General features: G+C 46.7%; 2 protein-coding genes across 2 annotated transcripts; both read right to left on the bottom strand.

Annotated features, from left to right (window-relative positions):
- Positions 1–5,556: 5,556 nt before the first annotated feature.
- Positions 5,557–9,813, bottom strand: LOC132230505 (uncharacterized; the record flags this gene model as incomplete). The annotated part of the gene is given in 1 exon segment (XM_059688079.1): positions 5,557–9,813. A coding segment is annotated over 1 exon segment (4,176 nt), but the record flags the coding sequence as incomplete, so codon positions are not given.
- A 7,053-nt stretch (positions 9,814–16,866) lies between these two features.
- LOC132229323 (small ribosomal subunit protein eS25-like) lies at positions 16,867–17,337 on the bottom strand. The gene has a single exon (XM_059686026.1). It carries the CDS (start codon positions 17,299–17,301, stop codon positions 16,927–16,929), a length of 375 nt encoding a protein of 124 aa, XP_059542009.1. The 5' UTR covers positions 17,302–17,337; the 3' UTR covers positions 16,867–16,926.
- Between the last annotated feature and the right edge of the window lie 749 nt (positions 17,338–18,086).

Below are 18,086 nucleotides of genomic sequence, written 5' to 3'. Positions count from 1 at the left end.
ACCCTGATCCGGGACACCCTTCTGGGCAAACGAGCCAGCCCCCACCCATGCACCAGGCCTCTATCCTATATAGTAACCGGGTAATATGCAAACTGACCCTAACAGCAGAAAGAATGGGAATGACTGGTCACTATGACACACACTGACCACCAGGGGGCAGACGCTCAATGCAGAAGCTGCCTTCTGGTGGTCAGGGCGCTCTCACATGGGAGGAGCTCTGCTCAGCCACAAGCCAGGCTGATGGCTGCCGGTACAATGGTGTTGGTGGGAGCCTCTCCTGCCTCCTCAGCAGTGCTAAGGATGTCCAACTGCAGTATAGGCCTGCTCCCTGCTGGCAAGTGGACATCCCCTGAGGGCTGCTGGGCTGCCAGAGGGATGTCTGATTGCCAGCTTAGGCCCAATCCCCCGGGGAGTGGGCCTAAGCCAGCAGGTGGTCATCCCCTGAGGGGTCCCAGACTGTGAGAGGGCACAGGCCGGGCTGAGGGCTTCCCCTCCCCCTGAGTGCACATATTTTTGTGCACTGGGCCTCTAGTATTTTTATAATTAGAGGAAATAATTCATGTAGTTATGAAATCCCTGCATCTGCCTTTTACAAACTAGAAAACCAAGAAAGCTTGTAGTATAAGTTAGTTTGACTAAAAAGGCTTGAGATTATGGAGGAAAGTGAGGAAACTGATTGAGTACATCGATGTGAGGAGTGAAAAAACCCAAGAACTGGGAACACCAATATCCAAAGTTGAGGTCAAATAATGTCAAAGCTCAAGCAGAGAGAAAGTAAATTTTCCTTTCCTTCATCTCCTTGTTCTATTTGGACTCTCAATGGATTGGATGTACTCACCTGATTAGGAAGGGCCACCTGGTTAACTCAGTTCAGAAATTTGAATGCTAATCTCTTCCTGAAAGGCCCTCAGAGACATATCCAGAAATAATGTTACCAATTATGTGGGTATCACTTAGCCCAGTCAAGTTGACATATAAAACTAAGCATTATATGTTGTAAAAGTGACCTGTACAAAGTACAGTCATCTAAAGTCTTGTCTGGGGCAAAATAATTCATGCCAATGTGGCTAACATGAATGCCTGGCAAGTTGGGCTAGTTATTGGCTAGTTATCTCAGTTCCTTACATGTGGATGTCTCCATAGACCTTTTGACATGGTGGTTGGCTTCTGTGATCAAGTGATACAAGAGACCATGAAGTAGAAGCCACAATGTATTTTATAACCTACTAGTGGCCCGGTGCACTAAATTTGTGCATGGGGGGATTCCCCTCAGCCTAGCATGCACCCTCTCCAATCAGGTACCCTTTGGGGGATATCTCACTGCCAGCATCAGGCATCCAACAGTTGGACATATCTCTTGCAATCTTGGACCCCTGGCTCCTAACTGCTCACCTGCCTGCCTACCTGATTGCCCCTAACCTCTCTGCCTGCCTGCCTGCCTGATCACCCCCAACTGACCGCCCCTGCTGGCAATTTAGTTCTGATTGGTCGGTTTCTATGCCAGTCAGCATCAAAAGCTCCACCTCCTAGGCAGCCATTGGCTCCTCACAGTTCACACAAATTTGGTTCTGATTGGTCAGTTTCTATGCCAGTCAGCATCTCCAGGCCTATCTCCAGGCCTGATCAGAGAGGCAGGGTGATCAGCAGCCCCCACTGGAGGCCCAGAGAGAAACAGAGGCAATGCTGCTGGCGAAGCCCAGAGAGAAAGGGAGAGGCAACGGCTGATCAACAACTTCCATGGAGGCTACGGATCAGACCCTGCCTCTCTCCTGGCCTCTCTCTGGGCCTGATCCACAGGCCCCTCGGCAGTCAGTGCTGGGTTGCTTCACCCACACTGGTGGCAGTCAGTGCTGGGTCGCCACAGCAACTCAGCACTGACTGCAGGACTGACTTGCGGTGTTAGGTCGAGCCTTCAGTCAGTTGTTACAGACCCTGGGTTTTTATATATTAGGATCATTAGAGGTCATACCCAGGCATTCCTACAATATCCCTTGTGTATTATTTAAGGTGAGCCCTATTCAGGTGGAAGGAGATTTAACCAGTTTTGATGTGAATAATTAGGGCTCATTTTGGGGGCTGAACAGCACAGACTCTAACCGTTTTCATTGTGCTGGGAAAATATAAGACCTAATCTGGAATTATTTGTGAGATGTGGAAATTCCACCAAATGGACATCAATTAAGCATATACTGATCTTAAACCAGTAACCCTGAAATGTTCAAGCAGAAGCAACTTAGAAAAATGATATCAAAATATAACTGATAAAATGTTCAAGCAAGAATGATCTAGATTTCAAAGATGAGCTTTATTTGAGTACAAGTCTGTGATCTCTGGTTGCTGACTTTACTTTTGTTTTGATTCTCTTTCTCTCCTTCATCTCCCTTCCCCCTGTTTTATTTTTCCTCTAAATATTCCCTCCCTAAGAAAATGAATGATTCACAATGTAGCTGTCTATTGTGAAATATATACCAAAGAGGGTGAATTCCAAAAGATGGAAGAGAGGCATTGTGATTATTTTAGATATATTTTAAATACCCAGTATCAACCCACATTAGAGGCTTAGCAGCAGCTGTTCAATATGTTTAGGGTTATATCCCTTCAGATTTTTGCTTGGATAATTCCATCACCTTCTTCAAAGTTTTGCTTAAATCTCACTTTTAATTTAATACTGCAAGCTTTCCTGTCAGCCGGTGTGGCTCAGTTGTTGAGCATCGACCTATGAACCAGGAGTCATGGTTTTATTCCCGATCAGGTCACATGCCCTGGTGGCTGGCTCAATCCCCAGTGTGGAGCAAGCAGGGGCAGCCAATCAATGATTCTCTCTTATCATTGATGTTCCTCTCTCTCTCCCTCCCTCTCCTTTCCTCTCTGAAATCAATACAAATATTTTTTTAAAAATACTGCAAACTTTCCTATACCTTCCTCCAATCTGTACTGCAAATTATTCATAAATTGTTTCATAATTCCCTGAAACATTTATCACCTTCTTATACACTGTGCAGTTCACTTCACATCTTTATTATATTGTTTATCTTTTGAAAGGCTAAATATATAAGTGGAAAATGATAAGACTGTTGTGCCCAGATTTCAAAGTTCCCAAGACCCCCAGGGAGCCAGTCAGTCCGATGCAAAAGCAAAGAGTCCTTTATTATGCAAGCCGGCCTGCGCTCCCCGTTCACCAGACCCACCGACACAGCGGAAAGTCCAGCGGCCGAGAGCGAGAGGCCTGATGGGACAGGGGGTTTTAAAGGGGGGTGGAGTGAGGGCAGGAGAGGGCACTGTGGGCCCGGCTGATTGGCCAGGCGCGAGTCGGTACAGGATGTGGTCATAGTGATGGCGTGCACTTCCCTTGATCACCATTGGTTAATTCAGAGAAATCCTGGGTGTGGCTAGCAGCGGCTTCTTCCCGTGAGGAAGCACGTGGCCCCATCCCAAAATGGAGGACCCAAGGCAAGATGGAGGGTGCACATGGTCCTGTCCCAAGATGGAGACCCCAAGGCAAGATGGAGGGCGCAGTCCTTGTCTGGCTCCTGCTGCTGCCGCTCGAACTCGCCACAAGGCAGGATGGCCCCCCACATGGGGCCCGGCGGTCGGCCCACGCAGGCCCCGGTCCCCCCCGACTGGGCCCCGAGGGCCGCATGGACCCTCGGCCTCAGCGCGGGCAAGCGGGGAGCCGACCACGGGGGAAGGGAGGAAAGAGTGAGGCGGTGAGGCCTTCCGCCCCCATGACCTCCCCCGTGGTCGGACGCCGCCAGGCCCCCACCCCTCGGCCCGCCGCCGGCCACCGCGCAGCCGGTCCGGAGACTCGACCGCTCCGGGGAGGCCAGGCCCTACGGCGGGCGCGGAGGGATTTCAGAGCCAGGCGGTCAGACTCCTCCCCCCGCACCGCCCGGAGAGGCGGGCGGTGCGCCTTTCATTCCCCCCTTGTCTTGGAACTTCCGGCTCAATCATGAGACGGGCTGCAATTCTATTCCACCAAAACTATCAACTGAACTATCCCTATAAGGCTAACAAATGGTCCAGTGGAAGTGAAAGAAACCATTTTAGATTTAATAACTTCTATTGAAATAGGATCTTTCTTCTTAGAATTCCTCCATGGTTATCATAAAAAAAACAAATCAAGATTTAGTATTATTTGCCTTGAAGAGGCTCAAGCATTCCTGTTTGTTAGGCTAGGTTTAAATTTAGAGTCTGTTGAACTAAGCCTCCGTTTTTCTGGGCACCATTTTCAGCTGGACCAAGTCTCTTCTGTTATTTGGTTCCTGGTCTGGGCTGGGCATGGGAAGCAAGAAGCAGCCACGGGGACAGGAGACCTTCCTCAGAAGGGGCGAGTGTTCAAGCCCGTGCACCATTGGGGGGGGTGAGGATCTGTGCCCCACCTTTGTTGCACCCCAAGTTTTCTCCTACTGGCCCCCAGCTGTGCCTGTCTTAGGTCGTCCCACCCTGTGGGATCTTACCCGTCGTTGACTACCAGCTATCTCTGGGCCAAGTAGGGTGATGTGAGGTTCAGTTCTGTCTCCTTGATAGCCTATGTCCCTCTGGCCTCCATGCCCAGCAACTGCCTTGGGTTCCCCTCGCCTGCTGGCGGGGTCCCGGCATTGATCACATCTCTTGGGGAGTCCAGGTTTCGTCTACAGAGAGGCCCCAGCTTACGCCACTGGGCAAGAGACAGATCCACGGTACCAGCTTTTCATAAACCCAGCTTGAACAGAGAGCTCAGACAACAGCTGTAGACAATTGGGATCCTTTTGGCAATACAGAATGCTTAAGTGCCTTCTCAGGAGGGAATAAATCCCTTCACATATCGCCAGATTCTGGAGGAATTACATAAGGAGAAGAACATACTGATCTACTCTAAGATTTTCTGACTTTCCTTGCTACTTCCTTTTCATAGATTTAAAACAAAACAGTAACTGTTGGCATAAAACCTTCTTCCTATGCATAACTATCCCCCTAACCTTCTATTCTAAACAGGCTTCTTTTTTTTTTTTTTTTTTTTTTAGCTTTACTACCCCTGACATGGGCATGGTGACTCAGGCCTGCAAGGCAGTATATAGGCTGCCAGCTGTTAGCTGTCTCTCAACAGAGTCCAAAACCTGATGGGCACCCTTTCCTGCCCAGTTGGGCACCTGCCCCCTTGCCAGCTAGACACCCTTTACTTTTGGGGCCACCCCACACAGCTCCCTTCCAGGACAGCCAACATACATTCGAAACCTGCAAAAGAATCAAAGGTTAATATAACATATCAATACAATGAAACATCATGGCTGCTTTAGGCAGCCGAATCTTCTGCTACTAAACATGTGACCCCATAAATTGTCCTTGTCTCTTTGGAGCCTTGTCCATGAAGATGCAGGCATTATCTAAGTGTATTATACAGTACTGTGGGGGCTCCTGGTGACAGGAGTGATCGCGAGCCATGTTACCGGCATCAGGCAGGTCGAGCACGCCGTAGCTTGAGCTTGAGCGGGTTGCATTGATCTCGATCGATGCTCCATTTGGTGATGAAGTCTTTCCGGGTCATGGATGGATCCGCTGACCGCACGTGAGTGTGGTGGACCCAGGTCGCGATGCCATCTACCTTGAGAGCGGTGGGGGTGGTCAGCACCACAGTGTAGGGACCTTTCCAACGTGGTTCTAGGGTCTCCCGGCGGTGCCTTCTGACGTAGACCCAATCTCCTGGTCTGTGCTGATGAGGAGTTGGGGTTGGGCTGGCTTCGTAGATGGCGCGGAGGCGTGGCCAAATGTCCTCATGTGCCTTCTGGGTAAGATGTCTTCGAGCAGCTTCTTGGCCACCGTCTGAGCTGTTTCATGCTTGGTTGGGTATGCCTCTACCCAGCCAGAGAAGGTATCTACAAATACTAAAAGATATTTATAACCATACTTCCCTGGTTTAATTTCAGTGAAGTCGACTTCCCATTGTGCTCCCGGTTTGGTGCCTCTGAGCCTGGTCCCTCTTTCATTTGATCCAGCTCTTGTGTTTGTGAGTTGACAGGTCTTGCAGGCAGATACAACCTGATCTATCTTGGTATCCTGCTGGTGAATCTTGATCCCAGCATGTCGAATTAAGTCCTTCATTTTCCGGGTCCCCAGGTGAGTAGACCGGTGCATATGTTCTAATACCGTGTCCCCGAGCCGGTCTGGTAGTATGAGTTCCCCTTCTGGTGTATGCCACCATCCCTTTATTTCATGGGCTCTGGGGAGCTTTCTGATGCGTTGCAATTCTTCCTGGGAGTACTTGGGCTGGTCTGGTAAGACTGGGTCCCCTGGGTCTGGGAGTTGTAAGGCCATGGTAGGGACCGAGGTAAGGGCTACTGCCTTCGCAGCCTGGTCAGCCTTTTGGTTACCTCTTGCTACCGGGTCATCAGCTTTCTGGTGCCCTTGGCAGTGGATTATGGCTAACTTGGCAGGAAGCCATAAGGCTGCAAGCAGATCGAGAATCTCTTGCTTATTTTTTATTGTCCGTCCCTCTGCCGTCAGCAGCCCTCTCTCCTGATAGATTGCTCCGTGGACATGAGCTGTAGCAAATGCATAACGGCTGTCTGTGTAAACGTTAAGCCGCTTTCCAGCCCCCAGCGTCAGTGCCTTAGTAAGGGCGATGAGTTCTGCTCGCTGGGCTGACGTCCCGGAGGGCAGGGCCTCCGCCCACACAGTGTCCGTTTCAGTGACCACCGCTGCACCCGCGTACCTGCACCCGTCCCGCACGAAGCTGCTCCCATCCGTGAACCAGGTGGCCTCTGCATCAGGGAGGGGCTGGTCGGTCAAGTCCTTCCGGAGTCCATGCACCTGCTCTAGGATTCCCGCACAGTCGTGTAGTGGGGCATCTAAGTCAGGGTCGGGCAGCAAAGTAGCGGGATTGAGGGCCGCACTGGGGTGGAACCGTACTCTTGGAGGGTTGAGTAGGAGGCTCTGGTAATGGGTTATACGAGCGTTACTCATCCATCTGTCAGGAGGCTGCTTCAGGACTCCCTCAATGGCATGTGGGGTTGTAATCCAGATTTCCTGCCCCAGGGTCAGTTTGTCGGCGTCTTTGACTAAGAGCGCTGTTGCCGCGATAATTCTCAGGCATGGTGGCCAGCCGGCAGCTACAGGATCTAACTTCTTGGACAAATAAGCCACTGGGCGGCTCCAGGGGCCTAAAGCTTGAGTCAAGACCCCTTTCGCTATCCCTTTGTGTTCATCCACAAAGAGGTGAAAGGGCTTTGTAATATCTGGCAGGCCCAGGGCTGGGGCACCTAGAAGGGCCTTCTTTAACTGCCTAAAGGCAGCTTCATCTTTCTCAGTCCAGTCAAACGCCTTTCCCTCTTTGGTAGCTTCATATAGGGGCCTGGCGATTTCGGCAAAACCCGGTATCCAGAGGCGGCAGTAGCCGGCCGATCCTAGGAATTCCCTTACTTCTCTTCGGGAGGTGGGAGTAGGGATTTTCAAAACAGTCTCTTTCCTGGCATCCGATAACCGCCGCTGCCCGCCCTCCAGGATGTATCCCAGGTAACTCACCCTTTCTCGACATAACTGAGCCTTCCTCGCGGATGCCCGGTACCCTAAGGCCCCCAGGGTGGCCAATAGATCTTGGGTCCCCCGCTCACAGTCCTTGGCTGTGTCTGCAGCAATCAAGATGTCATCTACGTACTGGAGGAGGGTGAGGTTGGGGTGTTCCCTTCTGTACTCACCCAGGTCCTCGTGCAGCGCCTCGTCGAAGATGGTGGGCGAGTTTTTGAACCCCTGGGGTAGGCGTGTCCAAGTCAGCTGTCCACTGAAGCCCTCCTCTGGGTCATGCCACTCAAAGGCGAACAGGGACTGACTTTGAGGTGCTAGGGGTAGACTGAAGAAGGCATCTTTCAGATCTAATACCGTGTACCAGACTTTAGAGGGTGCCAAGGAGCTCAAGAGAGTGTACGGGTTTGGGACTGTTGGGTGTATGTCCATAACTCTTTTATTTACTTCTCGGAGGTCCTGTACTGGCCTGTAGTCGTTTGTCTGGGGCTTTTTAACCGGCAGTAGGGGAGTGTTCCATGCAGACTGGCAGGGAACTAACACCCCCAAGCTCTTCAGTCTCCTGATATGAGGCTGAATCCCCTTCCGTGCCTCCTGAGGCATAGGGTACTGCTTGATTCTTACCGGACCTTCTCCTGGTTTTAGTTCTACTAGGACTGGGGCCCTGTGGGCGGCCAGCCCCACCCCTCCTGTCTCTGCCCATGCTGTTGGGAATTCTTGTAGCCATTTGTCCATACTGCCCTCCACCAGGGAAGTCTTCTGGTAGAGGCGATATTCATCCTCTAGCCTCATGGTCAGGACCTGAATGGGGCGGCCCTCCTCATCGGTGACCTGAGGCCCCCCTTGTCTGAAAGTTATTTGAGCTCCAATTTTGGTCAGTAGGTCCCGTCCTAATAGTGGGTAGGGGCATTCCGGTATTACCATGAAAGAGTGGGATACCTGGCCTGTTCCTAAATCTACTGTCCTTCGGGTAGTCCATGAATACTGGCTCATACCAGTTGCTCCTTGCACCCAGGACTTTTTATTCGCCAGTTTTCCTTGCGGGGTACGGAGGACCGAATGTTGTGCCCCGGTGTCAACAAGGAAGTTAACAGGAGTCCCCTCCACTCTGAGAGTTATCCTGGGCTCGGGGAGGGGGTCCGAACCCTGACTCCCCTAATCACTCAGTTCACCCAGCTCTAAGACCTTGACTCGGTCAGTCCTGTCTCCCTTCTCACCGGCCTTCTTCGGACACTCTCGAGCCCAGTGCCCTATGTCCATGCAAAACTTACATTGATTCTTCCGTAGCCCCCGCCTCCCCTCTTGGGTGGTCTGCTTACCTCTTCCTTTATTGCTTGCAAGCTGTCGGAAGCGACGGTCTCGCTCCTTGGGGAAGTCCATGGTCGTAGCCAGCAGGACCCTAGCCAGGTCCCGAGCTTGCCTACTGCTAGAGGCAGCCACGACGCGAGCTTGCCTGTCTTCTGGAGACTCTCGGTTATTGTACACCTTCTCTGCCACTGCCAGTAAATCCTGTAAACTCTTCTCTCCCAACCTATCTACTTTTTGTAGTTTCCTTTTAATATCCGCGGCCGACTGGTTTACAAAGCTTATGATCACAGCTGCCTTGTTTTCAGGAGCTTCTGGATTCATGGGGGTGTAGGTACGGTAAGCCTCCATGATCCGTTCTAAAAAGGCAGCTGGAGACTCATCCCTTTCCTGCTGAACATTCCCCACCTTGGCCAAATTAGTTGGCTTTCTAGCAGCCATTCTGAGACCTCTCATTAGGGTCTGACGATAGACCGAAAGCCTCTCCTTACCTTCTGCCGTGTTGAAATCCCATTCAGGCCTAGTTAAGGGAAAAGAGACATCTATCTGGACCTGGTTGGCAGTTGGGTTTCCATCCACGCCTGGAACCACTTTCCGGGCCTCATTGAGGATCCTTTCTCTCTCTTCCGTCGTGAACAGAACCTGTAAAAGCTGCTGACAGTCGTCCCATGTGGGCTGATGGGTGAAAAGAACAGAATCTAGCAAGTCAATAAGTCCCCCTGGTTTCTCAGAAAACTTGGGGTTTTGTGCCTTCCAGTTATAGAGATCGGATGTTGAAAAAGGCCAATAATGATACGGTTGGTTGCCATCCGCATCCGGGGGTCCAGCGGCCCGTAAGGGCAGGGTCTTGATAGTGGAGTCAGGTGCTGCAGCAGACAGTTCCCGCTGAGCCCTTTGCCGGGTGAGAGGCGGGCCTCCTACCGAGGCCACTCCCGGAACCCCGCCCCCAGCCACTCCCAGAACTCCGCCCCCAGCCACTCCCGGAACTCCGCCCCCAGCCACTCCCAGAACTCCGCCCCCAGCCACTCCCAGAACTCCGCCCCCAGCCACTCCCAGAACTCCGCCCCCAGCCACTCCCGGCGTGGAAGGATCGTCCCTCCATGGGCTATATGGGGGAGGAAAGATTAGTTCTTCTTCAGTCCCCCCCTGCAGGATAGGGAGGGGAGGGGCCGAAGGCTGGGTGAGAGTCTTCCTTTTCTCCTCCTTTTCCGTTCTCTGCAAAGCAAGAATGGGCTTCGGCCCGGGAGGACGTGGAGGTAGGAAGGGCCTGAGCCAAGATGGCGGGTCTTCCACGAGGTCCTGCCAAGTAACAATGTAAGAAAGCTGACCAGGACGTCCCCCCCTAAGTCGGGAGACGACATCCCTGACTCGGCGGATGGTGGGGAGGTCAAAAGTACCCTCCGGCGGCCACCCAACGTCCAAAGTTGGCCACTCCCTGGAACAAAAAGTCTGCCACCGGTCTTTCCGAACCTCTGCACTGAGGTCCCTGGCTCTTTCCCTTACCTCTCTGAAATGATCGACCATAATGCTTAAAGGGGTAGTTTGAGTCTGTCCCATAATGTCCGTCCAGTGAGTCCACAAAATAAAACCAAAAAGACACAAACACAAACAACAAACGGGCCCGAAAATACAGTCTTCCAACGCCATGGAAGCAGAACCAAAACAGGCTTCCAATTCCATGGAAGCCAAACCCGAACGCTAGACAATGGCCTTATACCAAACTAGCTAGCAGGAGCGACCTGCTTTCCGCGAGGGGCATATCCATCCCTCTGAGGGGCATATCCATCCCTCCTGGGGGGGCGGAACGTCTTCCAACTCCCCCCCGCCTGTGGTCTTTTGGGGTGCGTCCACCTAGACCCTCTCAGGCAATTACAGATTCCAGAAATGAGCTCACACTGAACAAAACACACAACAAACAAAACAAACAACACACCTACCCCTGCCGCGGTCAGTCAGACTCTCCGGATTGCGGGTCCCTCGATGGTCCTGGGAACCCCGGGCGAGCCCCCAAAATGTTGTGCCCAGATTTCAAAGTTCCCAAGACCCCCAGGGAGCCAGTCAGTCCGATGCAAAAGCAAAGAGTCCTTTATTATGCAAGCCGGCCTGCGCTCCCCGTTCACCAGACCCACCGACACAGCGGAAAGTCCAGCGGCCGAGAGCGAGAGGCCTGATGGGACAGGGGGTTTTAAAGGGGGGTGGAGTGAGGGCAGGAGAGGGCACTGTGGGCCCGGCTGATTGGCCAGGCGCGAGTCGGTACAGGATGTGGTCATAGTGATGGCGTGCACTTCCCTTGATCACCATTGGTTAATTCAGAGAAATCCTGGGTGTGGCTAGCAGCGGCTTCTTCCCGTGAGGAAGCACGTGGCCCCATCCCAAAATGGAGGACCCAAGGCAAGATGGAGGGTGCACATGGTCCTGTCCCAAGATGGAGACCCCAAGGCAAGATGGAGGGCGCAGTCCTTGTCTGGCTCCTGCTGCTGCCGCTCGAACTCGCCACAAGGCAGGATGGCCCCCCACATGGGGCCCGGCGGTCGGCCCACGCAGGCCCCGGTCCCCCCCGACTGGGCCCCGAGGGCCGCATGGACCCTCGGCCTCAGCGCGGGCAAGCGGGGAGCCGACCACGGGGGAAGGGAGGAAAGAGTGAGGCGGTGAGGCCTTCCGCCCCCATGACCTCCCCCGTGGTCGGACGCCGCCAGGCCCCCACCCCTCGGCCCGCCGCCGGCCACCGCGCAGCCGGTCCGGAGACTCGACCGCTCCGGGGAGGCCAGGCCCTACGGCGGGCGCGGAGGGATTTCAGAGCCAGGCGGTCAGACTCCTCCCCCCGCACCGCCCGGAGAGGCGGGCGGTGCGCCTTTCAAAGACCACATATCAAAATAGAAGTCTGAGTGAAAACATATAACAGCCTCTTTAAAAAAACAACCCCCTTATTTATAATAAACTACACAGAAAACCAAACTGTTGTAATAAGACATGTAGGCAGTCAGATTGCTCTCTCTAGTAACTGCTATTTCCAGAAAGCCATACAACTGCTCTAAATTGCTCCCAAATGGTCAAGACTTAATTAGTAATTGACAGTTTCCCTTATTTTTGTCGCTGTTTCCAACTTAGCACCAACTAGAGAAAGCCAGACATGCAGCCCTAACCAATTATGCAGGATGTTCCACTTCCAGTTAGCCTGTCTACAGCTTCCATATGCCAACAGCCTCAAATAAGGTCATACAATGAAGCCTTCCCATTTTTTCCCAATAAAGCTTCTCCACTCCTCTGCTTGCCTTTCAGTCTCTGTTAAAACACAAGTGACAATGGATGGCTTTATTATGAGCAAACTCTAACTAAATAGCATTTGATGTTATCATTTTATTGATCTTTATTTATTTCCACAGCACCTTTACTCCAAAATTGCATATTTTCTGAATGTGCTAGTTAATCTTATCTGTCAACTTCGCTGGATCTTATTGTCCAGCTATTTCTGTAAGGGTGTTTTTTAATGAGATTAAAATTTAAACAGGGGGACCTTGCGTAAAGCAGAATGTCTTCCATAATGTGGGTGGGCCTCTTCAAATCAGTTGAAGGCTTTAATAGAACAGAGATTGGTCTTCCCCCAAGCAAGAAGGCATTCTGCCAATAGACTACCTTCAGACTTGAGCTGTAACATTTACTCCTCTCAGCATCTCTAGCTTGCCAACCCACTCTGCTCACTTTGGACTTGCCAGCCTCCACAAGCACAGGAGTAATTCCTTCAAATAAATCTCTTGCTTCTACTTATATACATTATATTGGTCTGATTATCTGAAGAACCTTGATTAATATACTGAACAAATCACTCTACACATGCCATTATGGGATGTAGGCTTTGGATCAGTTTTGTTTACTGATGTATTTCAAGTGCCAAAAATTATGCCTGACATGTTAGCAGACAATATTGAATTGTTAACTAAATGAGTAACACTCTTCTAGACTATATAGTTTGGTGTGTTAGATTTGCATCTGTCTGAGATGTTGCATGATAAGACAGGGAAGGAAAGAGAGAGCATGCACGCAAGAAAGATATTATACCAGATAATTCTGAAGCTCTGAAAATCAAGGTCTATGAGTCTAAAAAATAATCGAGTGAAAGCTACTGAATATTGCCTCGGTTTACCACTGCTCTCTGTTAAACTAGAAATAAGATAGAAAGGAAACCAACATCATACTCCTTATTACTGGAATTTCATGAACACATTTTATTTCATATCATCCAGGTGCTAAGTGCAGTTTAAGCATACTCTACCTTTTCATAAATTATACAGTAAGTCATCACTTGGTAATGGGCACTTTATTTCCATGCTGATTTCTTTAAGTGCTCCACTCTGCGGTCTCTCAGTCATGGCCATATGCTTTTCTTTCCTTTCACATATTTGAATATAGAGCCATACTGATAATTCCAAGATTTTTTTTTACCATTTTTATGAATGTTGGGTTATTCAAAATTGTTCCTTCAGATCAAGACCAGAATGAAAATTCTTCAAAAAACCAACATGTAGCAAACTCTGTTTTTCTTTTATCATTCATGCTAAAATTTGTTTGAAAAAGATTTTCCTGGAAAAGATGAAATTATGACAACTTCTGAATCAAAAATGTCTTGGAAAGTAGAAACATGGCTCAAGAAAATGTGTTTCAGTTTTTAAAAACTTTGACACATTAAAATATGTGTTATTTTTTGTTTGTTTGCTTTCTACTTTACTCTCTAGATTTTATTTGGGTGTAGGTATACTTGGAGTCAATATGTTGAAAAATAAATAACATTTCAAAAAACATACCAATTAACTACTATTGACTAATAAACTATTTTTTCCCTTCATCTTCCTCAGAAATAATCATCACAATTAGTTCATTTGTGTTGTGACAACTAAACCCCTAGGCTATCTTGGGCTACTGTCTGGGCAAATGTTTATCTATGCTGCTAATTCCACAAACTGTTCTCTGGCCTATTCCCAGCTGTTCAATTTCCCTTGCCTTAAATTTTAGTTTTCACTTCTCAAAGGTTCCTAATACTTTTTTTCAAACAGGTTTTTCATGGGAAATGTTTTCCATCTTAAAATTTTGTTAATTCTCAAACAATCTCATTTGGCCATAATTTCTAGTTGCTGCAGGTCATTATGGCTTGACCTGTGGAAAATAGGATTGAGGACTTATTATACCTAATCCTTTCTGTATTTTTGTAAATGTGATTTTCCTCCCTGTATTTCCTTTTAAGTTATTTCTAACATTGAGTGGGAAATTAAAATAATTGTTATGAGTAATTTATAAGAATTGTTTGTCTTTGGTCTTAGAGATCCAGGGTATAAGAATGGTTCTTAAGCAACCAGCAGAGAATAAGGAAAAGGTAGCTTTATTAGAAAAGTTCACATTTCCACAAGGGATTTATTAATTTGCCCAAAGGCTTGAGCAAATATCTATAATAGTTGCTAATCAGCATGCTTACCTTTATAGCAAAACATTGTAAAATGAAATGAAAATGTGTTTTCAATAAATTGTAATGCATATTATTGTCAAATAACTAATATTAAAGTAATCATTTTTAAGTATATAGGTAGATTTTTAATGTTTTACAAATAAAAGACTTTTGATTATTGGGCAAATTACTTAAATGTAGAATAATTTATTTGAAATTTCTAGGATAAAGAGGTCTTTCATTAAAGCATACATTTTAAGAAACTCTTTAAACTTCAAACAATTCTTCCCCTGACTTTATGGAAATATTTCAAAAATATAAAATGCAATGTTTTGTCTCCTTAACAAAACTATTTGTATACCTTTCTTTTTTCCTTTCTGCCTACCTGAATTCTTATATCATTTTGAGTATTCTTTTGACAAAACATGAAAATCTGTGTCATCAAGAAATAATAAAATGCTTTTGTCATCAGATAACTTGCCATGTTTAAGAGGGCTTTCCCCTCCGTGGCTCTTGCCACACTCATGAGAAAGAATTCAGAAAAGTGACTGAATGCAGTGTTGAAGAAAAGCAAACAAATTTATTAAGGAAGCAAAGTAAGCAAATTTATTAAAAACACACTTAGCATAAAGCACAAGTGGGCAACTCAGCTAGTCTGAGAGCCCTACCTGGTGGGGGGTTAAAGATTTTATAGGTTATCTTCCTATAGGTTTCAGGCTCCCCTGCTGGATAAACTAGATTTCAAGGGTCACCTTTTTACATTGTTGTGGCTTTTCTCAAAATTTATGAGCACGTCTGGTGATTTTATTTTGGCAGGTCTTAAGACTGATCACTTCTTTGTTCCATGGTGAGATAACCTCCCCCTTTTCCCCTTCCCATTGCCCTGCCCTAGCAGTTATCTACCCTGCCTAATATTCCCCCTTCAAGTGATACCATCAAAATGACTTGGAGTTTTTTGTTATTTGTCCCCCAGACTTCATCTCTCCTTGGATTTAGCTGACACAAGTGGCATTAATTAGGTCTTTGTTCTCTATTTTCCCAGGCCAGGGTGATTTAAACTATGTATTCTCTGCGGAGAGGTTTAAACCATTTGCTCTCAAGTGTCCTTGGTATGAAAAGATAAGATCTTGCAATTCACAAGTTGTCTGAAAACTGCCCAAATTTCCTTGTCTCAGTTTCCCCATTCTGCTTGCCCAGAAATTTTCCTAGCTTCTTTCTAAACTGCCACATTTTGAACTGTTTGGCTATACTTTGATAGAGCTAATTAGGCTTCTAATTCAGTGTTAGTCTACTAGCAAATCTCTCTAATATATAACATCTTCTGATCCCATTAATACCTCTAAAGGTTCAGATTTTCTTGATGCATCAAATCAACATGAAGATTTTAAATTTCCATGTTCATGTATCCCATAATCACAAGTAATAAGTTCATGTGGGTTAGTTAATTGTTAATACTTTTTCTAAACCTGCAAGAAAATTGTCTTCTTTAGCCTGCTTTAGGAACAATGTTTACAATTGCTATCATTTCCTAGGATGTGGGCTGGGAATTAGGATGTTTTTATGTGATATATATATTTCTATTTCTCACCACTAACCTGAAAAGAGACCATCAGTGGGATTTCAGAACAAATGTCTTCCTTCTGAAATGTACATTGGAATTTTATCTTCCCCTAACTTTCCATTTCTCAGAAGTATTATTATATCCAGAGGGAAAAACAAATGTTTCGGTTTTTAGCTCTCTTTAATTATATTAGGCGATATCCTCAGTATCTTCTTATCTTAAAGCTGTGAGATGTTGTGTTACTTGTCACATATATCTTGTGATAATTCTCTGTATTGTTCTATTTCTGTTGAGAGTTTCACTTTGGCTCCTCTTTGCTTGTGGATGCTGCCACAGCTTCTTTGTTAAATGTTGTCAACCCTCATGGTTATTCTGAAAAGGACCTCCCTCAGGGAAGCTGCAGGCATGAGATTATGCCATGTAGTATTAGCCTCAGGTTTCATATGGCACCAGATGTCTACTTGTTCTTTACAAGAGATGGAACATCATGGTCTGATTATCCCCTTCGCCCGGTGCTTTTCTTTTGAAAGATGCACTTTTATGTTATAAGAATTATGGTCTAAACAATTCAGTAAGTCTTTAGATTAGTTTAAAATATAAGTAGGTTAGAACATGAGCATTAGGGAACTATTCATGTATGCCAAAGTTCTTACCTTTCTTAAGAGTGTTAATTTTGCAAAGCTTGTTTATTAGACCTAGCTGATTTGCCTCAGTAGTTATAGCATTGGCCCATGGGCTTAAGGGTTGATTCCGGTCAAGGGCACATACCTCGGTTGCAGGCTTGACCCCTCGTACAGTCAGGACACATGCGGGAAGCAACCAATTGAGGTGTCTCATATCCATGTTTCTCTCTCTCTGTTTCTCCACTTCCCTTCCACTCTGTCTAAAAATCAATGGAAAAAAAATATGCTTGGATGAGGATTAACAAAAGTAAACAAACACACAAACAATAACAAAAATCCCACAAAGCTAGTTTGTTAGAAGTCTAAAGTTAAACTAGATAAAATAACTATAGATCATAGTGTAAAGTTAACTTATTTGACCACTGTGCCCACTGTATAATTGTGTATACTTTTTTATTTATTTAATAAAGGTTTATTTTTCAAAATATACAGCCGGTGAGATCTGTTGTTCATGCATCTTCTCCAGCAGCTGGGGAGTCCCCACTTTTGGTGTTTCTGGTGTAAATCACTTGAGCTCTGTGCTTTGAGACTAGTTTAATAAGCCCTTTACTAAGGAGCCCCTGAAGGGCTGCCCTGGCCAAGGAGCCACGAATCGTCAGCCTCTGGGAGACCACACCTGGGGTTATAAGCTTGTCCTTGGGCACTTCCGTACAGAGCTTGTCCTCTGTGGCCTTTTTAAACAAGACCAGGTTATTGAGCTTGACCCGAACTTTGCCTTTGGACCACTTCTTTTTGGCCTTGATCCCTGACTTGTTCACAGGGTCTTTGTCTTTCTTGGCCAACTTTCCAGCATCTTTCTTCTCCTTGTTGTCCTTGGGCAGCATCACAGGACTCAGAGGGCAGGGATGCGCTGCTGCCTGGCCAAGATGTCAGCCCAAGAGCAATTGTGTATACTTTTAAACATATGTGCTGTGATGCAATTTCTTGCTCATATATTTATATTCATAAGATTGTTAATTCTCTGATAAAGTCTATATTGTATATGTTTTATAATTCAGAATTTTGCCATAGAGTATATTATTAATATAAGGTTTTTAGATAAATTGACTAATTTTCCTTTGTATATTTAAAATATGAGATGCTAGTGTTAAAAGGATCAAATTACATAATTATATTGAATAAAAATATGTATTATATATTGTCGGGTTATGTGTGTTACTGTTAGTGATAATTGCTGAGTGAGACTTGTTCTCTCATAGAGCTTGCATTAAATGAAGGACAAGACAAGCTAATACATAATCAAATAAATAATATGTAATTTCAGGTACAGATTCAGTTTTTTTCTTTTATTAAAAGATATTTATTGTTGAAAGTATTACATATGCTTCCTTTATCCCCCCCATTGACCCCTTCTAGGCCACTACCCAACTCCCCGGCCCAGACTTTTTGGAGCCCACATCTTTTTCTTAAACATATGACCATATCTCCAGTAATCTACTGGTCATCTCTATTGGAACATCTCATAGGTAGACCAAACCCAGCATACACAAAAGTTAACCATTTGTTTTTGCTTTTGTTGTAAAAAAATTGTTTCATCTATAATATTGCACTCCATAATTATACTTTTAAAAAATGTTTAAAGATAATTCTCCATAATTATCTTTTTTCT

Source organism: Myotis daubentonii, chromosome 3, assembly GCF_963259705.1.
Source record: "Myotis daubentonii chromosome 3, mMyoDau2.1, whole genome shotgun sequence".
Taxonomy (NCBI): domain Eukaryota; kingdom Metazoa; phylum Chordata; class Mammalia; order Chiroptera; family Vespertilionidae; genus Myotis; species Myotis daubentonii.
This window is presented reverse-complemented; position numbering and strand designations above follow the sequence as displayed.